Raw genomic sequence first — 27,307 nt, 5'->3', positions numbered from 1 at the left:
AAAAAATATCCTCCAGGTTATTCCTGGAGGAAACACAAATATTTGGGTTTCCTATGCTCAAAAAGAATCACAGACAGTTTACAAAGATGCTATGCTGAGAAGTAACTATGATTAAATGATCATTTTTGAAAAGCTTTTTCAAGAATATTCTTCAGATGCTGTAACAAACAAGCCTATCTGATTTACAATTAAGGTGATGAGGGAATAATTTCAGGAAAAAACAAGCAGCATTTCTCAAGAACCATGTGCAACTATGATGAATTAAAAACACAAGAAAAATTACTAACTAGTGCATCACCACTACAGGTAAGCTTACAGAAACACAAAAAAGTAGTTTTAAGTTATAATTCTTATGTCACGCGCGATTTTGTTATTCCGTTCTGCTGACATATCTAAGACATTCAACCATTTAAAATACCATTTTTTGGCCTATATCTTTGATGTGAACCCATAAAAGGAAAAAAAAAGGACACAAAGATAGCTTCTGTAGCATAAGTAACTTAAGAAACCAGCTTCTGTTGGAATATTTCAAGTCTCCAGGAAATAACAAACAGCAAAAGAGTTCTAAAAGACCATTAGACTATAAAAAAGTAGCTGACAGTGCCTTTTATTTTAATTAACCAGTATTACAACTCTGCTATAATTCTTCTACACAATGAGTAAACTATTAATGTTGAAGATTAATAGTCTGTTTCAGGAACAAAAATGCTCTTATATCCCAGAATGAACAAAAAAAAGCAGTAGAACCCTATTAACACTCATTTTAAATTACTGATTTTCAAAAACCAAATTTACCTTTGATGCTAGTACTGAAATAGATTTTTTTTTTAAATTAATCTATACTTATGTCACTTAGATTTACTCACTGAGGAAATACTTATTTGTAACAGTAGCTTATAAGAACAAGAAATTCTCCATATTCAGCAATTTATGATAAGCCAACCTTAAAGGCTTCTTTTCTAGACAAAAGAATGAATTAAAGCTAAAATAAAGTGTTTCAAAAATGCAGGCACTGAGTGTACAGTGGAAACTAAGCCAACAGAAAAACAATCACTGAGACTGCAAACCCTACGTAAGTTACTGCAGTTCATTATTATTTTAAATTTCATTTTAAAATTGTTTAGAAAGCTACCAACAGGCTACCATGTTTAACCTAAATATTCATAAAATAAAGAATGCCATCATAATTCCACTTCAGAGAAAGAACTACATCACAGTGTAGATGTGCTTTAAGAAGCAAAACTGTAACATATTCCCAGCAAATTCCTATCTTTATTAAGCAGAACATAATTCTTAGTTCTATGATGGCCATTATGTTCACATCCATTTATTTTCTCCACACTCTGTTGAGGTGAACTTCATTTAATTACTTACATGAGACCTTGACTCTCGGGGTAGCAATGAACAGAGAGTCTGTCTGTTACGGTTATGGGCATCAAAATCCACAAATATAACAGACCAAGAGCAGCCCTGTAAACAGAACATCAAATTTATTTAAGGGGAAAAGAAGAAAGGTTAGCATATGCTGGTGAAACTAACTGGTTCTTTGTTTTGTTTTCTTTATGTTGTAATAGTCTGGAAGCTGGTAATTTTAATCGGAGAACGTAACACAACATCAAGTTGAAAACAATTTTCAAACCTATTTAAGTACAGCCCAAAATAGACGGTTTTATCTACTACTGATTATGAATTATATGATTCATTCAAGCTATGAACTCTTCCATCAATTCTTGAAAAATGATGACTATATTAAGGACAAACAAAAAAGTAGTTGTCCCTCCCTGTGACTGCAGGAAATGTTCCAAATAGTGATGCTGAATATTTCATTACAAGTCTGTTAGAACACAAATAATTGTATATTCACCTGAGGTACTGCTTTGGAAAAGGACTTCCATAGCAAATAAAGACAACCTGCTTTTCAGCTATTTCAAGGTCTACGTTACCAACATCTACTCCTTAGCAAAACCCATTTCCTAGTAAAATTCTGTAATTTTACACTGTATCTCTCTGACAGCTTTTTGATACTTACTGAAACATTCGGAAAAATTCCCCTAGCTGAAATACTGTTTAAACAGAATCAACAGCATTTAAAAGTATTATCAGTAGGCAATTTCTTGGAAACTCAATGCAGTTTGTAATGAAGAGATAACTTCACATATGTTGTAATTGATAATGAATCTCAGTATCACTACCCCATTGGAAGACACATTCAACACTGAACTTATTCCATTACTGTCATAAATACCATGCCATAAATTTTCATAAATTCACTAAATTTCTCCTAAAAAGCAGTCAGTTTCTTTGGTATACTATTCTCTTAGGAACACCGTTCCAGAACCCACCCTCTCTAATTACTAAAAACTTTAATTTCCAGCTAAGTTTCTACATAACTAGCTAACAACCTTTCTTTTTGTGTCAGTACTAGCATCCATACATTTGGCTTTCCAAACAACAGAGGTTTTTTCTTACTTACTCTTTAGCCACACTCTAATTATACATAGCTATTGTATGAATACTCAGCTTTTGCTTTGCTAGGCTAAACAAAACATGTTTTTCCACTGTCCTCATGGAAAATAATCTCTCTGTTCTCTTAATCATTCTAGCAAGACATACTGAATAGTGCTGAGATAAGAAAGTACACAAATAATCACATTTGCTTTGATGATTTGTTATTCTACTTTCTTCTTAATCCCAATTCTGATTATTCACAAACCTCTAAATTCATCTACAAACTCTGAACAATCTGTCTACACATGTGAAAATGCAGTTTCAAAATCTGTGCTTCAGTAAAGGATTCTTTGGGGATTAAAAGTCAGACTAATTTGCATTTCATAAAACCCCAAGCATCTTGTTTTACAAATGAACTATTTCTCACTTCTCTAAAGATTGTAAAGTTCTGCAGTAAGGACACCTTACAAAGGCTTGATTTTTTTTTTCACATATAATTTTTTTCACAGACTAGTACAGGATATGTAGCTTATATACTAACAATTGATTATACTATGAGTAGGTCAAACTTGAAATGGTGTTCATCTTGTCACTAGCAGTCCCATTTTAGTGCATACATGCATGTACCATGCACTTAATTCATTAGTTCATTAACTCACATTGCCAGTAAACACACGTCCCCTTACATAGTATTTTTGCTGATGTGCAATTTTTTCTAAAAAAAAAAAAAAATTGTAGGTATTGTAGCTAAACTGGAATTCTTACATTAATGATGCAAATGCTAAGCTATTTATACTCTGCGATACTCTGAAACCAGAGGTTTGCGGTTAACCATATCAAGCCCACAAAAAGATAAAATAAGTGACAGTACTTTTAGTAGTGATGATTCTAAAGCAATTAAGTAAAACCAAACTGAAATGCAACCAGTTCACACTGCATCTTAAATGGAAAAAAAAAAAAAAAAAAAAAAAAAAAAAAAAAAAAAAATCAGGCCCACTTTTATAGTTCTTCCATACAAGCTTCTGCAGAACTTAGGACGACACAATGATTTCAGGATCTGGCTACGATCAATGCACAGTTAAGGATTATAGCAGAATTCTTATGCCAATGTCATACATATTAACTACTTCATACAGATTTATAACTATTGTTTCAGAGATATACAATACATTGGGAATAAATATAAGAAATTTAGCATAGGTCATAAAGCAAAATAATGAGAAACTAAATAGCTTCATATTAAAAATTCTCAATCTGAAAACAAATCTTTCACTGAGGGAACGTTAGGATTACAGCTTGACTGTATTTTTATGCTTATAACTCCCACTTTTTATGAAATACTTCTGGTATGATGGAGATGAAAATGAACAGCATTTAAAAACCATGAATTAACTCCTTTTTACACTAAAGCATGTAAAATTCAGATTAAACAAAAAGCTAATCAGTTTTCAATTCATAACTGTTCTTTTTTCTATCTAGCACCTAGAAAGCATAGCAAAGGATGCATTAAAAATATTCAAACATCACTTAAGTAGTGCTTTGTTACAGAACAAATGGTAGTATGATTTCTTACAGAAATATACTCTTTTTTAATGTTTTCTAGAATTCAGGGAGGGAGGGAAGGAACACTTATGTGGATATCAACAGTAAGTGACCTTTATTTTGTCTTCTCTGGGTGTATCCACAAATGCACAAGGATTCTGCCCTATCATGATATAGTAAAAGATACATAACACACATGCATGTGTGACAGCAGCTACAATACTATGTATTTGTATTTATTAAGTCTCTTCCAGCATCCACAGTGTGAGTCGAAAAATCTGCATGGAAAGGCTGAGCAGTGTATTGTCCCCAGCCATGATTTATGCAGGTTGCAATACTGTAGTTGCAGGTGCAAACAAGTTTCTCTTGAGGGGCTCAGCAGCATTTCTCAAAGCTATTGGAACACAGCTGGAGTTAAGCACAAAGGCAAACTCTGCCACAGACTGAAGGTCAAAACGGTTTCTGTTTATGCTAAATATCTTTGAAATAAACTCTCAAAGCACTTAAACTGGTTTTGCTTCAGCAATTTATTCATCCATTTCAGAATTTAGTAAAAAATAATTTAAAAAAAAAAACAGCAGCCACATTTACTGGTGCTTGAGACTGTTGGGAAGGTAAAGATTGTAGAGAAATGTTTTTTCTGAAATACTGACAATGTGTGAGTATTATGTATAATCGTTATTTAAGATCCTTACTAGCTCCTAGTTCTTAATGCGTAACATCAGCTTTTAAAATGTACATAAAGTAAACCAAAACTAGACCAAATGCCTAAGTCTTTTTGAAACAGTGCATTTGTGTATGCATAAAGAGCACTTTCATACTTCCTCACTCGTAGGCAAACAGCCATCAATATTTCCTGAGGCATGGATTCTAAACAGAACAAGTCTATTGTACTACAATACTAGTACAAATATACAGATGGAAAAAAAAACAAAAATCAAAAAACTCAAGCCACAACCCCCCCCCCCCCCCCCCCCAAAAAAATAAAACCCACCCTACCACAAATAGATAGCCACAAAAATTGTAATGGATGCCTAAGTCTACAGAGTCAGAAATCCTTGTTTAGGAGGATCTCCTGTTTTATGCCATAAGACAAAGAAGAGTCTAATAATAGTAAGTGGTATCGTTTTTCATCAATAGATAAGATTGTTTAATAGATTGTACTTCTATGTCAGTTGCTTACTATTTAAAACAAATTGTCACTTATACTTTTCATCCCAAGCATCTGAATAGCTCTAAAAAGTTTAAGTTCAACAGTTGTTTTTATGTGAATAAACTATAAGGAAGACCTTTTTATCCAATAGTGCTAATAATTATTTCATATGACTGTTTCGATCCATACCTTCCATTTTACCAATAGAAAAATGGAGACACAAATAACAAAAAATGTTTCAATAAACCAAGGAGTACTGAAAGGAACTTGGAACATAATTTGGACTGTTTCCCATTCACAGCTTTACAGTTGACCTAGCTTATACTCATTAGCTCATGCAAAGAGCATTCCCCTTATTCACCATTTACTATTTTACCATTTATAACTTCTCTCCTTTGTACTATTTTTCTTTATGGCAAACCAGTGGATTTAACCAAGTTTCTTAAAGTTGAATATTTGAAAATAGACAAATACCACAATCTGGAAGTCAGCTCCATCTGACTTGCGAGACAAAAGGAGAGCACAGATATTACAGAAAGAGAAAAAAATAAAAATAAAAATCATACCTGAAAGCCAGCAAGAACATACAGAAACTTTACTCAAAAATTATACAAATAGTACTTCAAGTCAAGTTCACTATATAAAATTATCAAAACTCAAAAGGATCATATACTGCCTAATTTCAGAAAAAAAATATGTTAAGTATAAAAACATGCTACTCATGTAAGCATGTTATTTTTTTAAACTAAGTTTTGAATGTTACTCAACCCTAAGAAGAGATAAAGCATGTTTCATCAATTAATGTTTACTTTGTATGAAATTCAGACATTTGGCCATGTGAGCGAGGTCCATCAGTCATAAGTCAAAAAGGATGAAAGATTCCAAGAAAACAGTGCAACATGGAAAGCTTTACTTAGCGTACTGAGCTCACCACTTTGTGACCAAGTTATCCTCCCTTCCACACAATTTACAGGCAAAACTCACCAGCAAGTTTTATAAATATTTCTACACACATCTGATGCTATCCAACTTTCTTTTCAGCTGCATTCCTACCCTTCATTTCCATTCACTAATAACACAGATAGCCTGACAATGACGTATCTGTTCCATTTGTACATTTTCTAGACCATTAATTTGGAAGAGTATTCTTTTATTTTAGCTATACACTATTGTAGGTAGAACACCTAAAAAAAATGCACATAGAAGGGGAATACAAGTCAGAGATAAAAATCTAAGAAAAGGCTTGCTTTCTTAATTGATCCAAGCCATGTGAAAGGATGGGAAAAGATTTTTTACCACTATGCAACATACTGAAATTAAAACCCAGTAAAACAGTGGGATTACGTACAAGTAGCTTGTTTAAAGTTTTGATCAAAAGCCACATGAAGGAAGAAGACAGAAGTAAGGTAATGCTTGTAGGTAGAGGCATACTGTATTATGATAAACAGACACAATTCCGAAAAAAAACCCACCTTTTTGGCAACCAAGTCACTTTTCAGAATAAGCTGCAATCATTTTAGATTTTTTTTTTTTAAGAAAAAAAAGTATTTCTTGATAGCAAGAGCACTAATGATTTTATCAGACGAATTCTGTACCTGAAACAGGAGCAATCTGTTTGCAAACTAACTTTCTTTAAAGCTGGAATCTAACAAACTCTGCTAGATATTTCTCAATATCCTCTGATCCACAGTGTAAATCATTACTGCTAAAAGAAGGAAAGAAAACAAACATTTTTATTACCTGATTTCCAAAGAGATTGAAACCATTAATTGCTTCTAAAGCTGCTTTTGCCACCCCCACGGAACTGAGGAGAAAACAAAACAACAAAAAAGCAGAGGTATCATAATTCGAGCCCAGACTAAAATTTAATACATTTGACAGCTTTCAGAACTATGATCTTTTCTTGATTTGAATTTTGTGCTTAACCTTTACATTAATAAAATGATGATGCAGCAAATTTGGGGTTGTTTGGTGGTGGGTTGTTTTGGGGTTTGTTTGGTTTTTTTTAAAAACACATTTCAGCATTTTTATTTGTCTTCAAATGTCAGAGACCATCTGGAAAATGCACTTCTGCTCCCACCTTGCTACTAGACATCTGGCATTATGTATTTCAAGGTCTTGCTAATAGTGTATTAACAGAAGATTTACTTAAACGCAATTTTTCAATCCAGCTCTCAAGCATTAAACTTTAAAAGACTGAGTTCTAGCTAGCTTTCGATATAATAAAAGAACTCATCGATCAGAATTCAAAAAAGGAGCATTTTCTGATATCAACCGTATAGTGAAACGTCTTTAATTTCACCTACTCCATGACCAGTATCCATCACGAAAACAAGACCCAGAAATACTACCAACAAGCTTTCAAGTTAGCAAGTTCATGTTTAAAGACATTAAGCACTAAAATCACTAATCATTATATAATTTTTAATCAGATGATATACTAAAATATATTACTGATTATGAAAATCATACAGTACATATAAAAGTATACATAAGACTACATTTTTAAAATGAAAAGGCCTTTTAAAAGTCATCTTATACTTTCCTTGTGAGTATTTAAAAAAAAAAAGCATTCTGTCTCAATGCACACACACACTTTTGATGATTATTTTTTTTATTTTAAAGAAAAGCTCAAGATAAGCTAATAGAAATCTACATACTTTTGACAGGTTTATATGAAATTTGAAGTATGACAGCAGAATTTTGAAATATTGTTTTAAAGAACATATAATTATAGATAGGCCAACTTCACGTATGTCCATTCAGCTGCAGTAAGGAACCTAAAGCATTAACATACACATAAAACACTACATTTTTGCATATTGATTCCAAAATTCTAGATGTTACGGTCACGGGGCATCAAAAAGTAAAATATTAAATGACCTAGTTCCCAACAGTGCTAGAGTTTAAAAACTTAATATGTAATGCTACCGGATTTCTGACAGTTCCACTATTGAATACAAGCACTCAAGTAGGGAAAGGACTTTGCACTGCTTTCTAAGTGGTAACATAAAAGTATAGGAACTAGAAATACTACAGAAGGTCTAGCTAATAAAACAAACACCTTTTACATTCTCTTAACCTATCTGGTAAAACAGATTCAGAGCACCCAGTAAAATAAAGCCTAGTATAATTCTCCCAACTTTATTCATAAAACTAAAACTTTAAATTACGCCTTTGTCTCCAGTTAGCTACAGTGCCTCTGACCAATGTGCCTTTATCTGTCTCTGCTTCATTTCTGTATAAACTACAACAGTGATTTACTGACTTCACTGACACCCCATGTGCTATCCCTAAACATCTGTCCCAGTTTTGAAGCTCCTCCTTCAGAATCAAGTTTCATCTTTCTCCCTAACTGCCCATTCCTTTAGATAGGAGCTCTGCTTTCCAAGTATCTTACAATTAATTTGAAATATTTTTAGTCAAAAAATGACAATAAATGAGACAACAGAAAACGAAGACAGCAGAATAACAGGAAAGTATAGATGTCTACCTTGTTATCTTTAGAAGTTAACAAATCTGAAGACATACAGCAAAAGGTTGAAAAAGGAAAAAGCAGAATGAATCAGGCTGACATGACAAAAGATTCAGAGTTAAAAAAAGACCATGAGGGTAAACAAAAGTGACAGAACTTAGTACGAGGACATAGATCAACACTGCAGGAAGAAAGCCTCCAACCTCAGCAAGATAAAAATCAATGGAAAGAGGAACTGAAAGGTTCACCCTTCCATAAAGCCTTTCCCTATAAGGGAGAGGAAGTTGTTGAAACTGTCCTCAGCTAACAACCGTTTAGATGCAGCTACCATGGTTTTTCCAGCTGGGCATAATACATAAATGTGGAGAAAAACAAAACCAAACCAAACACAGACACAAAACAAACAAACAAACAAAAAAAACAAAACAAAAAAAGAACTCTCACAAACATCTACACTACTATATATAGATGCTTGAAAAGTCTGAAGTTTTAAGAACTGTGAAAAGTCTGGGAAAAACAGAATATACCAGTTAATTTAACAGTTTACTTATTAGCACAGTAATTCCTTCAAATACTCTCTTTAAGGAAAAAAAAAAGGACAGAAAGGGAGTTAAAAGTTTATATCCTTTTTTCTCTATTACTGATTATCCACTCAGCCAACCACACTTTCAATTTTCTTGTCATCTTTTGTTTGGGATAAAAACTACACAGTACTGTCAAACAAGGAACGAAAAAAAAAATAGTTTGTCAGAGGATCCATGTGCCCAGATAACATGAGAACAACGTTGGCACAGAGATAGTTGTGATTGTGAAAAATTAAAGCATCCTTAAGGGTCTGAGGGCCACACTCCACTTGCAGGGAAACAGTAAAATTAACAACAATTAGGAATATGTACTTTGTGAACAAGACAGCCCTAGTTACTTTGTTTATAAAAATAATTAATGAAGCAACACTGAGTTAGAAAAAATACTCAGAAACTAATCATTAATAATCCTGAACTTCTGTGTAAGAGGAGTTGTGATAGTACTGACAAACAACTGCACTATCCAGCCCAAAAATCTTAAAGCAACCAAATTGTCAGAAAACTGCAAACAGGGACCTGTGCTTTAACCTTTATTCTTCCATACTTGATGCAGTATTTTGAGATCAGAGAAAACTTTTTACCTTACTGTAAATAAAGGGATCCAATTTTGATTACACAGAAAATATTGAAAATAATTTTCAGTGTAAAAACACAGTGCAGAGTTACAGAATTTGTTTACTTTAAGTACTGTTTTACCTGGGTTGGTTTTAATATTAGAAGTACTTTAGACACCGATCTCAGATTCTATCATTCTTTTTAACTATTACCAACAGGTTTATAAACATCCATCTTTCTTTCTGAAACACTGCCAGAAATAGTACTCATAGGATTTAATTCTAATTGGTTCAACAAGAGAAAGCTGATTAGGTTAACTAAGTTCTGGTCTGAGCAGCTGCCATCAAACAGTGGTAAAATCCCTCAGTTCGGTACCTTCTGCTGATGAAAGCTTTTGGTACTGGAGAATGTGATGAAGGAATAAACTGAGCTCAGAAGTGTTGTGAATGTAATTATTTTTCTGGCTTTGTTTCAAATACTTAAAGAAAAATATAATTGTTCTAAGAATTGCCCTATTTTAATTATAACCTAGCAATTGATCAAAGAAATTAGCGTGATGACTCAGAACAGAACTTTTCATAGGAGTTTATTATTATCAAACTGCGTACATAGAAAATGAAAATTGGAGAAATCCTGCACACTGTAATCTGTATCACGTGTTAAAATCTAATACTCTTCTTTTCCCTTCCAAATAACACTTCTAATACCAACAGTCAGGTATTTTCAGAGCAGGAAAAAAGTTACTGACAAAAAGAAGAGAAGTAATAGTTGTTCAAACAGCAACAATGACTGGTATTCAGATAATGTAAAACTACTCACTTTATCTACAAAATAGGATGATACTGCTTGAAAAAAATTGAATATGAATATGGATTCTTTCCTTGAAATAATTTCTATTTTACATACTTGGTCATTATTCTACAATAAGAATAATACTTACTGTAATTGATCAGTATTTTTCTACCTCTAGTTATTCAAAGCCCCTGGAGACTTCAGTACTCTCACAAGTATTATTTGCAAATGAAAATATGACTCAACATTAAAATACTGCTTTCTTTCGCCCCATCATGTAATATTTCTTCACATTACAATGGTATATCAAGCATTCCCTTCACCATACACACCTTAGATTACCAGATGTTTGATGGGTAACTGACAGCAGGAAGTTACTTTAAAACAAAAAAAGTCTGAGAACAGCTGTAGTATCAAGTATGTCTTCAAAAGACTGAACAAGCACAAAACATTGCACACTTCAGAACCATGATCACACTTCAGACACTTGTTTCATTCCTACTGACTAATACCTTCCTGTTGGGCAAATTAGAAAAGAAGTTTTATAATAAACATCATGCTCATGTCTTTCTACAGAAAATACATTCTTCATACTCTGCAACCTAGTAACAGAAAAAAGTGGACTGGTTTAAGAGTATGAATTAAAGGCAAAACGTATTTTAATAAATATGTTCCTTCCTCCACTCAGCAACCCACTATGAACATGCTGTGTTAACCTGCTGGACTGTATTCCCAGAGAAAAAGATGCTTACTTGGAGATGGCCCCAAAACAAAGCCTAACCCAAACTCTCTTTAAATATTCCTCTGAAAATTTCACAGGATCACAAAGTCATTGGTTGGGAGGGACATATGGAACTCATCTAGTCCAACATGAAATCTCACTTGAAGCCAGATGTAATAACCAAGACCGATTCAAGTAAACACAGCCTCATCTAGACAAGTCTCAAAAACCTCCAAGGATGGAGACTCCGTAACTTCTTTTGAGTACCCTGCTCTGGTGCTTCACTGCACTTCAAGTGAAAATGCTTCTTCTTAATGTCTATACTGAACCTTCCCAGGTGCAACTTGTAGACCTTACTATAGCTGCCAATTATTGTGATTTGTCACAGATTATCAAGAGAAGTCTTGCAATCATAATACTATGGGTAACACTTGACCTTGATCCAGATTTGGGGCAGGGGAAGCTGACACTAACCTAGAGAAATTATACTTCCAGCTTGCTAAAAAAGCATTAGTAAATTCACTTAAACATCATTCATAATTCCCAGTAACTTTTAATTGTAAGATTTACCCTCTCAGTAAAACATCTGAGGGCAAACACTAAAATTAGCATATTCTTAGCAACTGCTAGTCAAAACACACCTTAAAGCACATACATCCTTAATCCTCCTCCCATTCACAGTTTCTTGCTTCCATCCAAGAACTGTGCAGTTCAACTGGAACATCAAACACCACAAAGGATCTTAAAAAAAAAAAAACCCAAACAACAAAACAAAAAACAAACCCACAACAATAATAATAATTTCACAATTAGACAAAACAAAATAGATCAAGGAAGGACAACACTATAGCAGTATACCTCCACTACACAGAAGAGCAAGATCAAGGCTCTACAGTCTTAGATTTGGAATATGAAGATACTGCACTTTGGCAACTTCATTATTCTCACAGTACATATGGGAGATGTCAAAGACGTTTTGCAGAGGTACTCAGCAGATGCCTGGAGAACAGCTTGATCAAATGGTTACAGGACAAATTAATTTTTCAGAAGTTCAGCCATATGGGAAGGGGATCACACTATAATAAAAGCTGTTACAAATCTTGCCTTTGAACCAGTAAAAGACATGAATTTGCATACATCAGTAAAGACCTGGTCCACAGAGTGTTTTGCTATTTATCATTTATTAGAAGTGTTTTGAACTAAGAGAAAATACCAAGACTGAGTAAAGACTTAAAATATCTGCATCTTCTAACACAGGCCATAATTTGCAGTTATTATTCATGGACTTCGTATTATACAACATCTTCTTTAAAAAGAAAGTCTCTTTCAATAAAAGACAAGAATTAACTTCTAATTCTGAAAGCAAACACACACTGTATGTAGACTTACAGTGTGAGTTTTCAGGGCCAGGAGTATAGCATACTTAATACTGAAACTGAAGTGACTGGTTTGGAGTCCATAATCACTGAAGACATACATACATCATTCTTGACTAGCCCTGATTAGTTATAATCACTTCTTGAATTTTTTAAATTTTTTTTTTTTAGAGCTCTCTTAGGTAGATACACTACAACAGGAGCACAACAAAGTATAGAGAGTATTTTAGTGTACCCAGGGCTTTCCTCAATAATATCTGAATACATCTTTTGATGCATGTTCCTCTTCCATTTTTTCTGATTTATGAGAACAAGGGAAATTGTCTACTGGCTTCCTACAGTGAAGCAGAGTATCAACATGCACACAAGGAATAATAAATAGGGGCAATACTTGTTTCTGATGACCAAAGTCTACTTCTTAAATTAGGACCAAACTCTGTACTTCCTTTTGTGCCAGCTCAATGATTTGTTAGACTGGCTCAGTCCATCTCATAAAACTTCACCCTTAGAAAAACCAACCTATAAATGTCAGTCTAGATGAAGAGAAGGCAACATGCCCATTTCCATCTCATTAAAATATGTTCAGTTTTCCCTGGAGGAAATTCACGTACTGAATAACCAGAATGCTGCAAACAAGAGGAGACACAGGAGTTTCAGTGTTTCTTTTGCAAATTTGTACAAGGTGAGATGCGGAAGGAAGTATAAGATTCTTTAAGTGAACACTCATGTAATCTGGCATTCGACAGTTTTACAGACCCAGGAGGAAGAAAAAACCCCAAACAACTAATGAAGCAGATTATATAACAACTTGGGAGTCTTCAGTTCTCACACTGGTACTAAAACTCTACAAAAGCCCTGAAAAAAACATACCTAAATTAAGTGTTTCGCTGCAATGATGTGTAATTATATCTATATGTTAAAATACATGCCTGTATGTGAGCTAAGAAAAATTATTTCTTTCTAAAACGAGAACACAGATTCATTTGGCAACATCAAAGACTGGAAGAAACACATGTATTATTTGCAAGCCCATGATAATTACAATGATCAATAATATTTTAAAAATCCTAAGATATCCAAGCTATAGCCATTTTTATGATTCATAAAACCTCAGAAGTCAAAAAGTGAAGAAAACAATAGTAACGTGAGAAAAAGCAAGTTGTCAGATTACAGATTTGATCCTTCAAGATAGACAGCATGTGAGCAATTCCACTGATGTGAACCGGACCACTCTAATATTAAAATGTTAAGAACATTCCTAACTGTCTCACAGGACAGTGGTCAGAATGCTCACTTACTTGTAGCATCTGAAGAACCTGGAAAAGAACTTGTGCACTACGCTATGCTCCAGCATCCAGCATCTTCCTCCCAGCATGGTGGAGAAGAGAAAATCTAGACTCATGATTCAACACTTTCTTAAATCAGGATTTTCCTAAACCTTTTTGTGGATCCCATCTACTGCACATGCCTCAAAAGTCTGAACTGTTCTGAACACAATTTTCAGAATTATATGCATGCAGCTGCACATCATTATTGGAATTTGAATACTCACATAGCTAAGCATCTATGTGGTTATTTCAGCATGCATATGATGATGAAATTATGCTTCACATTTTCCCAAAATACATCTCTTAGTCTTTAGAGAACCTTAATTTAGTTCAAACAGGATTTTAATGCATTATTATTAACTCTGCCCATGAATTCTTTTTATTCATATCACATTTAGTTACTTTGACTGAAAGAGCAACATTCGCTCACCTACCTTGAATGCAGCTCTGGACTGCCATTGTTGTATTTACTTCCTCTTTCCCAGACACCAAAATCTGGTACACGATAGGCTCTTTCCACGCAAAACACAAGATTTTGAATGAAGGACACCTGTAGGAAAGAAAGATAAGTGACTGAAGGAAAATGAAAGCATATTTTCTTCTGTTCATTTTTTCAAAAAGATGAAGTTATTTCTCCTCAGCCATCATAACTGTGCCTTCCATCCTTCCCCCCCCCACCCCAGAGAATGATGTTCCCAAGTTCAGATATTCGCTTTAAAACCAGTTTTTAGTCACAAAATATTAAGAGCTGTCCCAAATTAGGTGATGATGTGATTTATGCAAAAGTTCCTACAAAGGCAGTGATAAAAATGATTTAATATTCAAGACACATACTTGAAGAGCTCCAAAAAACTGGCATTTTGATATTTTAAAAAATTTGTCCTAAAAACAGATCAGAGAGCAAAAGAAATTAAATCCTACAAGATTAGGACACAGAAATCTTGGTGCTATTTCTTAATTCATTGTAAGAGAACTGATATGCCAAAGTTTTAATATATTAGCTCCAGATAAAACATAGTTATGTGGATTCAAACACACCCCTTTATAAACACAAATAAAACTCTGAATGAATTTATTATCATTAAAATCTCCTCTTGGATCAACATGTTGCAACTGAATACTAAGGTATTTAAGAGTATTTTAAGGTATTGAAGGTGTATTAAACTATAGCTGGGGACTTATTTAAGCAGATACTTCTTCCTCATTTATACCGTTGAAAGAGACATTTGGAGTTGCTCAATTGTAGAAAAGTTAAACTGATGATAAATTTTACAGCTCACTTCAAAGAGTCCACAGATTAGAAGTTACAGGAAATTTAACCACAGACACAAGATTTACACTGGTTCATGCACCAAAGCAGATATTTCATCCCCTCCCATCCAAATTATTCTAGGGTATTCTGTGGGAAAAGAGAATATTGCAACGGCTATAAACACAACCATATTGGGGAACTACACAGGAGGATCCACTTTACTACAGTCAAGTGATATTTTTTTTTTAATGAGCTATAAGATAAAAAACCAAATCTTTTACTGAAAAGTATTTGCTTCCATTTTTATTTACCTGCATACCTGTTTTGTCTTTTTGTCTCCATTTTTCTTTAAATCTTAAAAAGTTACTATTTCAGACACAGTCTTTATGCTAATACCAGTCCACCAGTGATATACATAATTCTATACTCACTTGTGTCTCTCTATATTATATGGCTCTGCTAAAATTTCACTGTGGCGTGCTCATATACAATTATCTGTACGCTAAATCTTTTTATAGCTAATACTTCCAAGGAAACAGACCGTTCCACTCTTCAGATATGGCCACTATTATTCATCCCTTTAATTTAGCATTTGGTTGTATTAAAATGAACTTTCTCTGAATGAAGCTAGAACACCCAGTGATTAAGAGCGTGGCTTCTCCTATCTCTATCATTAACTGAAATTTAGATGCATCAGCTAAATGAAGAAGCAAAGAGCACCACACAGAAATATATAACCTTACCAATGACTTTCTACCAGTGATGATGTTCAGAACATACGAAAAAAATGGTCAATTACAGATATTTTATGAGACTAACTAAGGGTTTCCAGATAGCAGATTTACAGAAAAAAGGCAGCAGATAACTGGTTGCAAACCAAAACCTTCAGAGAGCAATCATTCGTATCATGGCCATGTAAATGCTATAACCAAGTCAATGCTAAAGCACTTATAGAAATTATGGACTGTGTGTGTTAAGCTTCTTTATCCAGAAGCCAAGCATGTGGAGAGCAAGGTGTAATAAAGAATACACATGCAGCATGGATGACTGCAAATACTAGTGTTACTCTGCTTTATGTGTAAATAACTGCTCTCAAATTCATTCACTTGCACAATCATATACTGTTCTCTTTGTTATGGATGCAAAGGTGCAATTAAATTAATTTTTCAACTGCAAACAGATGCAACTAGAGGGTAACTCATTGACAGCTGCCACGCCTGACATCAAGCAGCCTAGTATACAATGATTGCCTCCGAAGCCAACAGTTCTGTGTACAAACATATTCATGCAGACAGCTTGCCAAATGTCAACCATCTGCCAGCACCTTCCACTGTGCTAGCACTGGTTCGAAACGTTCTCTCTATGAAAGGAGACTAAATACATCATGAAATGATATCACTGGAAAGAAATATCCAACTTGATGTTTGGGTAGCAGATTGCCACATCCACAGCACTGCCAATGCCACTATGCTGAGTATTATCTAGACACACAGGAAAAATTGGAAATACCATAATTATGTGGCGTTAATAAGATCTGAGAATATATGCAACTGCTGAAGTTATACAGAGACTAATAGAACGTACAGCTCTGTGGTAAGACAATCTTAATATAAATCTCCATACATCACGGATTTCTAGGGTACGGTTGCAATGAAAACTACATGCTGACATTGAAGTGGAGAATATCCACTGACTGGAGAGTCTATACACATGCATTTTTTTCTGCAGATTCTGTAATTACATGCAAACATCTGGAGGATAATATAAATTATAAGTCAAGCTAAAAAATACATAATTATATACATTTGCCTCCTCACAGACGTAAAGGCAATTCAGAGAAAATAATATAGACCTATCATACGATCTAACTAAGCAAGAAAGGAGACACGCTGCATCACTTAGCTTTCTCATTATCTAAAGAAAAAGCATTAATGAAGATGTATGTTCTAGAAATATAATGCAAATATACTATTACTGGAAAAATCTCCCTTTTTTTAAAATGGTAGTACTATAAGTGCATTTAAGCTTTTTAAGGCCATACACCAGCGACTATTAAACAGACCAGAGTAAATTCAAACAAACCCAGATTAAGAAAATCGAGGCGGGGGCGGGGTAAGGAAATTATCTATGCTTTCCATTCCTGCCTCAAAACTTAACCTCATTTTAGAGCAGGACAGCAGATTGCCCTGACATGACTTGTCCTCAAGTCAAGGCCATGGTGGCTATTATTATCTTATTTACAGAACAGTTGACAATCTTACAAACATTTCTTACCATGGTATAAAATTGGTTTATTTTCAATTAAAGATACAGCAAAACTTCTTAACACCCATAGGTTCATAAGTATTTGAAGAAAGTCCTTCAGCTTTCCAGAAAATCAACTCTATTACGTATTATATTGAAATTCCACTGGACAGAATGTACTGAATGACAGTTTGAAATGAGGTGAAAAGTGAGAGCAACATAACTAGAAGGTAACTGTCCTAATAGACCTTTTAATTCTTGACCTTGTACCTTTCAGAAATAGCAGGAAACTATACAAGTTTTCAATGTCATGTTACATTCACTCTTTGCATATCTAACACTTTATTAGCTATTAATTTATTTCACTATCCATTCATTCCATTTATCTTTTCTGACTTCCATTAAAAGTGGAGAAAATCTGCAGTGTATTTCCAGAACAATTATTTTACGGTTGGTAATTAAATAAAACCAAGAAAAAACCCCAACAAAACAACTTAATAAAGCATGTGTTTTAACATCAGGAATCGATTTGTACCTCATCTGTGTTGTAGATAATCTGCAGCCCTGAAGAGATCATCTCAACCAAATAGAGGAGAAATAATGACACAGCATTTATCTGAAGTAATTGAAGACAGAAAGGAAACAATAATTAACATTATGTTTATTGGAGTAATATAAACAAACAAGCTAAATGTGATATTACTCACTAACAAAGATGGTCCCACTATAACACAGTTTTGGTTCTTCAAAAATATTATCCTAATCTACCAATATGCTAGATGTAACGATGTGGAAACAATCAATAGGAAGAAACACCACAAACACTGTCTTCTAAAACTTCTGCTGCAGTATTGAAACTATGGTATTAAAATGTTTTTGCTTAGGCATACTGCTTTGACCCATCATTTTAGTCACAAGCTGTTTCACGTTTACATATATGACGATTTATTAGCAAGTGGAGCACCAAGGCGGCAAGTAGCATATTGAATAGTACACAGCATATCTAAAAAGCAAATCACTTCATCCCTAACTGGAATTTTAGGGTTATCAACTGACAGAAGTATAATTACAACATTCAGATATGATCACATTTGTGAAAAACCATTTTCTTTTGTAGCTGTACATAGCATTTATTATTAACAGTAATTACCTTCAGCAGTTGTACAGATGAGCATCATAATGTCAATTTATTAATGAATCAAAGAAAACTGCTTTTGTTACACAGAATTCTAGCATAATTGAGAATTTGTACAACTTCAATAGAGAAAGCAAGTTCATCACAATAACTTGCTTGAACGAGCTATAAAACCACAATCTCAGTATATGAAATTTAGTGAAACCATCTAGAACAAAAAACTGGATTATCTGAAACATAGAAGATTAAAAATAAGGTCCAAATTCTAAAAATTCCAAAATATTTAAAGACCACTGACTCCAGTTTCTTAATACAATCTGAAAAGCACCAAGTACAGCAAAAATGGCAAACCAGCTACATAATATATTCCATTCTTCCCAACTGAACTACCTCAGTTACTCTGTTTTCTGTTGTCTCCACAGAGCTGAAAACCCTCTATTTTTTGACATTTGCTGATGACAGAAGGGAATGTGCATTCATGTTTATGGGAAGGGTTGAGTTGCCACAAAAAACAGAGACTTTGAACTATCATACACTGCTCCCCTGGCCCCAAAATTATTGTATCCTCCTGCAGATAAAAGGTACGTATTCTCAGGAAGCCTCACATAGAAGTCCACAATACTAACTTAGGATAACCCCACAAATAATTTTTCTCAGAATATATATTTTCTGAATCCAAAACATTTACTGTACAAACTATTTAAGCAATGTTGTCACTATTAAATTAAATAATTATCAACCTACTGTCACTTCTGAATAATTTCACTAGCAATTTCTGAACCAGAAAGGGTACATAGAGTTATGGAATGCAAAAGAATAAGGTCATGAATGCAAAAAAGGATCTGAAGGTAAAGAGAAGGAAAAAAAAAAGAGTAAGTCAACACTTTGGAAAATAAAAGACAATAAAACAATCAATTATGCAATGAATCTGACTAGGAACCACTACACAAAATAGCGAACAACAATTTTTAACCAGACAAAGCCGTTGACAGTGTAACACTAAATCTTTACTATGAATGAAAATTGCTCAGACCTATGAAAAATTAAGCTGGGAACGTTAATAAAAAAATATATTATTCAATGTAAGATTACACTAAATCTTTCACTTTACTGACTACTTCAACATTTTTTTGCCAGGATTATTTATTGACAGCCATCTGTTGGTCTCAAAAAGAAGCAACTTCATAAACAACCAACCATCTACCTCCACAAATCCCAGTTATTATAGAGCCTTCTGGCCAAAACATACCACTGAGCTATATTTCCAAACAGTCTTTTTCACCCAAAGATGCAGAAGGAATCTCAGTTTTATCAAGTACAACACATCTAACACAAATCTAAACAGACAGCTGCATCATGAAAGAATGGAGACAACAATAACATTATTTAAAATCATCCAAGCTTTCGTTTACACACGCATGCATATTTTACCTGAAGGTGACCATATTCCTTATGGGAGAAGACCTCATCTCCAGTGTGTGCACTGAAAACAGAATGAAGACATTCAGATGGTTTGGGGTCTTGCTTAAATTGCTGAACCTAAAGGTGAATTAAAGGCAAAACATAAAATCAAAGTCAATAATTTCAGTATGTTTGGCAACCACAAATTCACTATATAACTCAGTTACTTCACAATTTCTTGGTGTGACCACTACGTAAAAAAACTTATAAACAACAGTTCCTGAAACTTATCAGAAACTATTTCATACATACTTAAAGTATACATAAGGAATACAAATATTGAACCCATCTATTTAATCTCTTTGGGTTTGGTAGAAAAAAAAATCTGTAATAGATAGCTACAGATGCTTAGTCACTTTCACCTTCTGGACATTTTACTGGAGCTCAAATCTTAGCAGAAAGCATGTCAAAGCATATCATGCCTACCTTGAATTCAGAGATCTGAAATGCACATATAGAATCCTGACCAATAAGCTCTGTCCTGGTTTTGGCTGGGATAGAGTTAATTTTCTTTCTAGTAGCTGGTATAGTGTTATGTTTTGGGTTCAGCATGAGAAGAATGTTGGAAACACACAGATGTTTTCACTTGTTGCTAAGTAGTGTTTATACTAAGTCAAGGATTCTTCAGCCTCTCAGGCCCAGCCAGCAAGAAGGCTGGAGGGGCACAAGAAGTTGGGAGGGGACACAGCCAGGGCAGCTGACCCAAACGGGCCAAAGGGGTATTCCATACCATGTGACATCACATCTAGTATATAAACTGGGGAGAGTTGCCCTGGGGGGATTGCTACTCAGGAACTAACTGGGCGAGTGGTGAGCAATTGCATTGTGTATCACTTGTTTTGTATATTCCAATCCTTTTATTAGTACTGTCATTTTATTATTGTTATTATTATCATTATTATTTTATTCCTTTCTGTTCTACTAAACTGTTCTTATCTCGACCCACAAGTTTTACCTTTTTCTTTCCGATTCTCTTCCCCATCCCACTGGGTAGGGGGGAAATGAGCGAGTGGCTATGTGGTGCTTAGTTGCTGGCTGGGGTTAAACCACAACAGGCTCTGAGCAGGCTCACCACCTTTCCCTAGCAGACTACAGGAATTCCAGCTACTCTCTCACATATGGGGCAAACTCCCCTCCTTACCTTCCTGGCCTGTCCTAAAGAGCCTGCATCCATCCACCACAGTGTTCCAGTCACTTGAGCTATCCTACCACAGCTCTGTGATCCCATGACATCACAGCCCTGGAGCTGCATACATACTTCCAATTCCTCCTTTTTGTTCCCCAGGCTGCATGCATTAGTGTATGGGCATTTCTGAGAGGCACCCAAGTATGCTGGTTTCCCAGAAAGGGTATGAGAGCTTTCTCCTCCATAATGCTGTCCCATAGGTACCTCCTTATTTCCACACGTGTGCTTGGGACAATTCCACTTCAGTTAATGCTATGTGCCTTCTGTTCACATCACTCCAGGCCCTTTGCTTGCCTACCCCACCCACCACTTCCTCACTTGACTGTTGAGCACTCTCTCCCCCCATCACCATTCCTAGTTTAAAACTCTTACTGGAGTGCAAGGGCCCAAAACTTACGTTGGGAACAATAGTTTTAGTATTTTTAATGATCATGATCCATAAAATTTAGTAATTATTGTTGTACCATTTGACAATGTGGCAAAGGTTTTAAAACAAAAAAAGAAAATATTATTGTTGTTAATAATAATAATTTTTAAGCCTTCTAGGTTATAGACCTACGAAAGTGTTCAGAAATTGCCACCTGTAGATCATGTAACAGATTAAAAGCTGCAAAAGCTAAGAATATCTAGTATAAAAGAGCACATGGGAAAACAAAGATTTATTTTGGTGAGCACAGTTTGTGACATTCAGATGTACAGTGAAATGTTTACAGATACAAGAAGGCAAAGATAATAGCTTAAAAAGAACACATGAAGATCATAGATGGGAAGAATAGTACCCCAGACTAAAGTGACTTTTTATTCAAGGACACTATCATTGGACCTCACAATGAGCCTCTATGATACAGAATCTCTTATGATGGAGATGGAATGCAATAAGATGAATTACTAATACAAGAGGTTAACAACAAAGCAGAGAAATAAGAACTACTGCGGTTTTAAAGTAGTTTTGATTCCTTTTTCATTGCAAAATAACATGCCTGCTAGCTTACAAAACCATTTGAGAAAACAATCCAGACTGTCAGAGAGCTGCCAATAGGGCAGAGAAAGGAAAACAAATTGACAAAGAAAAGAATGAATGTAACAAAAGAAGATCCTTCTCCATAACTCCTCAAGTCATGCTATGCTCTCCAACAAACAGTTTTTTTAATTTTCTAACCATCATTGCCAGTATGTGGTCCATATTTCACAACATTTTCAACAGTGATCTTATCTTCATGGGATATTCTTCTCTACCAACAAATCATACATAGCATATAGCATGTGCCCCAGAAGCAAGAAAGTGAATACTATTTTGTGGAGTTACCATGTCTAGTCCACGAATACTTTCAGTACATTTTAGGTCATAACTCATATTTTAATGAGCAATAGAATATAACATCTGCAATTTCTGTCACAAACATTATCATCTCTTCAAGTCACTCCTTGAGCATATATAATTCATATTATTAAAAAACCATCTTCCTTCTATATAAGGCCAGCATGTCCAGAGTCTCTCAGAATAAAGTCCAGATTGATTTATATCTGTTAGGAACTGGAGACTGTTTATTACTGCAGGAAGAGGAAGCATTTATAGTAATCAAGGCAAAAACTGACAACCAGTATGTCAGCAGCGTGACACCTGTGTTAATTTAATACTCATTTTTCGTATCTGCACTCATCACCCACAAAACAAACCACTGCATGTCAAAGAGAAGAACAACAGCTCAAATATAACAAGATCAATTTAGGTCAAGGTTATTAAAGATATCAGACTACAAAGAAACAGTCTAAGAAAACTGAAAAAAACCACATCAGCACAAATACAATGGGAAATACACCTCATTTGCTTGTTATTATTACTGATATCACATGCCTACGGACTTTACATTTCAGTTTGTGTGCTTAGAAGTGATGGAAGCTATGTGGTAACTTGAGAATTATTTTTAATAATACAGTTAAAAGTCAGTGGCATGAAACTTAAAATAATCACATGGAATACAGACAGTTAACTACCTGTAGAATTACTGCTAGCCACTACACAAAATTAATCCACCACATCTAAATTTTGGTAAGGAGAAGCCCTGAATATCCAAGAATGTTCAGGGTATACTCCCAAAAGGATTACAGGCTGAATAAATCAACTATATTATAGCATAAGTAAATTACTCTTATTTTTGCTTATTCATTTTTTGTTGCTGCCCTTCTGAATTTACATCATTAGGTCAAAGAATACTGGAAAGTGGCTGCTAAAGAAACCCAAGCAAAATAATCAAAACAATCACCTAAGTAAGGAGCACAACTGCAAATGCAATAACCAAGTTAACAGTGCAAAGAAAACTCTCCAGCCTTAGCTAAAAGAAATTCTACATCTTTCCATTTAAGCGCTAAAAAGACATAAACCCCCCCCCCCCCCAATTATTAAAGGTCTGATGTTTAAATGGGATAAATAACTGCAAAAGGAACCCAAGGAAGTTTCAAGTATACCCTGCAGTTTACTTTGCAAAAGGCTTGTGTCTTCTACACCCTAAAACAATGCTGCGACCTGACAATAATGAAGCAGCTGTTCTTAGCTGGGCCACACAGTAATACTGCATTCCCCTTTTGAATTTTATCTATATTTAGAAGTTAGTTTTCACAGTTTAATTAATCCCTTAGAATTAAGTGAGTGCTTGTGTCCACACTACAGTGTTTTACCTTATCGGCCTGGCGCATGTAGCAGTAGAGAATTCCCCTCATACACTTTATAGCAGAATGCTCCAGTTCATGAGTCCTTCCCTTGTCATCATCAATACGCCTGGGTAAGAGAGATAACTCATAAAACAAAGTGGAAATGCATTAGGGGGAGAAAAAGAAAAAAAGGACACATTAGTGCTTTGGAATATTAAGTATTTAACTAACATTGTTTTATAGTGGTACCCATGCTCATATCAACATATTTATAGCCCTGCCGATCCTTCCTTAATTAAAAAGAAAAAAAAAAGCTTTTTAGTTTATATTGCAACTTACACAAACATTCCTATTTCAAAATTTAAAAAGAAAAAAAAAAAAATCCTTCCTGATATTATTACATTGAAAGCCACTGTTCTATGTTCCTTGGCAGATCCAAAACACAGACAATTTCTCTTAACTCTAAAAAATATCTGCTATTCATAATCAAGGTCACTTTCCTAATGATGTTGATAAACTACAGCTGTGCATACAAGAGTCTGAAAGTTCACTACTCAGAAAGTCCAGAAATGTGTTTCAAGTTACCTTGTTATTTTTATATCTGAAAACAAACAATACTCACAATTACTATATTACTAAACATATATTAAAAACAATGCCAAATCCTAAGTTATTTTATCTCTAAGAAATGTATAGTGTGTAAACAACCTTGATCATTGCATTCATGTGTTCTGTCTTTTCCAGTTCCCAATTTTTGATTGAGCCTTTCAGGGTGAAAATAATATTTTCTTATGTATTTGTAACTTAGAACAACATGTCTCTGATACAAATATGCAAACCAGCACAATATGCTCAATGCTATTTCTCAGTCCACTTTATAGCTGTTACTAATTTGAATACAGGTAAGTGGATGACAACTACACTGCAAACGAAGCATATCCTTTTCTACCATATTTAACATGTTAGTAGTTTATGCTGAGGTTCTGCTACCTGCACTTAAAATTAGGAATGTAGTGATAACTTCTAAAATCATACATGTCCAGAAATCATGCTATTTAAATAATAATCTTAGATATAAGAAATAAACTTGCTTTCAATTACAAAGTTGAAAAAAGGGGGGGAAAAGCAACCCAAGGAATAAAACCAGATAACGCAAAATTAATAGGTTAAGAATTTAGTATTTATTCCCAACTTTACCATAAATCCAAAGAGCAATAAGAAGCACATGTAAAAGCCCTGAAGTCTTCATGTTACAACATTTCTCTTCTATTCACAAGAGCAGTGTTTGTTTTCTTAACATGCTCTCAAGAAATTCAGCTTTTTTAAAAGTGAACAGCAGCACTGGCATGAGTCAAGCACAGTAATCTGCATGTGGTAGATAACACAGCCTTCCACATGAGTCTTGTATCTTGGCTCATTTCAGATTTTTGCCGTTCACTTAATTTCAATCATCAGCCTTTGCCCATCAAAGAAAATTCAGTGCACAGCACCTGAAGTTCAGGGCCCTGTTCTCCGCATAACTAGACGTAACACAAACTATTTATCTTGCCACTTTGCCCTTCCTTCAACCTGCACCAAATTTCACATATCATCTTCTATGATTCTACATAGTGGAAATTAAAGACTGAATTACTCAAGCAACATCATGCCATGCTCTCTTCTATGAGTTGCTGGAAATTCAAAGCAATCACCCCTGCCCCTTTCATTCTTCCTTCTAAATTTTTGTTGTTGTTTTCAAATGCTTTTATGTCACCAACACAAAGAGGAATTAAAAGAAAAATGCAAAGATTTCAATATAAGAAATGAAAGTAATCATTACACATTCTGAATGTTAATTTCCTTATAATTTTTGCTAGTTTCTCAAAATTTTGAAACCCATTAGATCTCAGGCACGGCATCTCCAGAAGTAAAGGCAAATCTCTGTATGTCTTCTCTTTCAAAAAGCATCATTTTTTAACATCATTTCCTAGAAGACAACTTTAATAACTGTCTCTTCATATTGATGTCAGGGGTATAGAATCTAAAGCAATAAATGGAGACAGAAAAGAAACTCAAAACTTTTTATCTGCTAAGTAGATCATCTTTACTTCAACAGTAGCTCCTCATATTATTTCTGGTCCTTCTTCTGTACAGTATACTAGAATTTTGTCCAAGATTGTGATCACTACCTCAATACAAGAAGTTGATTACTAAAAAGAGTAAATTATTCAATATCTGCACACCATCTTCTTTCTTAAAAACACCACATTTCAGTTATCACCTCTGTGTTTTCCTGGGTGGCTGGGGTAGCAAGGTTGGAAACAAGGAATACTAAATCTCAGAAAGCAGTTTCCATAATTATTTGACGTAAAGGAGAGGGAATTATGAATTAATTATTATGGGATGTAACTCTCCCATAGTTCTTAAGATCACATACACCACACAAATTCCTAGCCTACTTCTCTAATGAGTCAACCATGGAAACGGACGAAACAAAGTAAGAAGAGCTAACAACTGAGATGGCCCAGCCTTTGTACCTAGCGAGGAAGATAGTCACTACTATTCCCCAAGTACACATTTCTCAGCATTCAAGGATTCAGTCTCCTTCAAGTACCCGGATTGCTACTACCTGCAGCAAGCCTGCTTCTGCTCTGCACTCTCCTACTACATTTAAAATAAGCAGTATTCCATGAATAGTTTGCCACAATAACCTTTATTTTTTATAGCATGTATTAATTCCTCTGTTTCAGAATATGGGTACCAATTAAATTATATGAAAACATGCTTACTTACCAAAGTAGAGTGACATTTTTTAACCTAGTAGCTACATAAGTATTTTTATTGATATTTGGAAACATGTACTATCCCTATGGATTTACAAAACTATTTTTGATAAAGCTTCATCTTTTAAAACATTCCTGGGGAACTCCATAACAGAAAGAATGTAACATGGCAGAGACGTGAGTTTAGAAGTCAGTCACCTGTAAGCAAGGGCTAGTGCCCAGGCACATGCAGCACAGTAAAGACTGTCGTGTACTTTTGCCTTTCGGTTATCCCCATATGTCTTTGTAGGAAACAGACCTGTGGTTGGGCTTTGATGAAGCAGCAACGTTGACTTAACTGGAAAAAGGAAAAAAGAAAAAGTGGTATTAACACCACTTATGTTTCTTCCAGTTTCTACATAGATTTTCAGGAATAAATCAAGATGTGAACAACCTGTTACAGCAAGCACAACATAAAACAGAAGAGAAAGAAAGGTAAGGAGAAAGACACATGCAAAGAATTTTGTTACGTTGTTTTTTCAGTCAAATTAGACCTTTTTACAAAAACTCAGTATTCAAAACTATTTATATGGCTCTCTTCTAATACAGCCCACTCAGTACAGAATCTCTACAATGCAACCCAGTAATTTCCCTATTATGAAAAA

General features: G+C 34.5%; 1 protein-coding gene across 8 annotated transcripts in view; it reads right to left on the bottom strand.

Annotated features, from left to right (window-relative positions):
- The window catches only part of PHKB (phosphorylase kinase regulatory subunit beta), an 88,928-nt gene that overhangs the window by 50,491 nt on the left and 11,130 nt on the right, over positions 1 to 27,307 (bottom strand). For 6 of the 8 annotated variants that reach the window (XM_030026428.2, XM_030026427.2, XM_030026429.2 and 3 more), the window contains 7 exons: positions 26,862 to 27,000; positions 23,929 to 24,028; positions 20,037 to 20,144; positions 18,006 to 18,086; positions 14,409 to 14,524; positions 6,884 to 6,947; positions 1,375 to 1,470 (listed from right to left, as the gene is read on the bottom strand). In XM_030026428.2, the coding sequence (XP_029882288.1) occupies positions 1,375 to 1,470; positions 6,884 to 6,947; positions 14,409 to 14,524; positions 18,006 to 18,086; positions 20,037 to 20,144; positions 23,929 to 24,028; positions 26,862 to 27,000 (704 nt within the window). Of the gene's footprint in view, positions 1 to 1,374; positions 1,471 to 6,883; positions 6,948 to 11,911; positions 12,012 to 14,408; positions 14,525 to 18,005; positions 18,087 to 20,036; positions 20,145 to 23,928; positions 24,046 to 26,861; positions 27,001 to 27,307 lie in introns of those variants that run through there. The other 2 variants (XM_030026435.2, XM_030026436.2) reach the window with 2 other exon arrangements.

The sequence above is a fragment of the Aquila chrysaetos genome, chromosome 9 (genome assembly GCF_900496995.4).
Source record: "Aquila chrysaetos chrysaetos chromosome 9, bAquChr1.4, whole genome shotgun sequence".
Taxonomy (NCBI): Eukaryota; Metazoa; Chordata; class Aves; order Accipitriformes; family Accipitridae; genus Aquila; species Aquila chrysaetos.
This window is presented reverse-complemented; position numbering and strand designations above follow the sequence as displayed.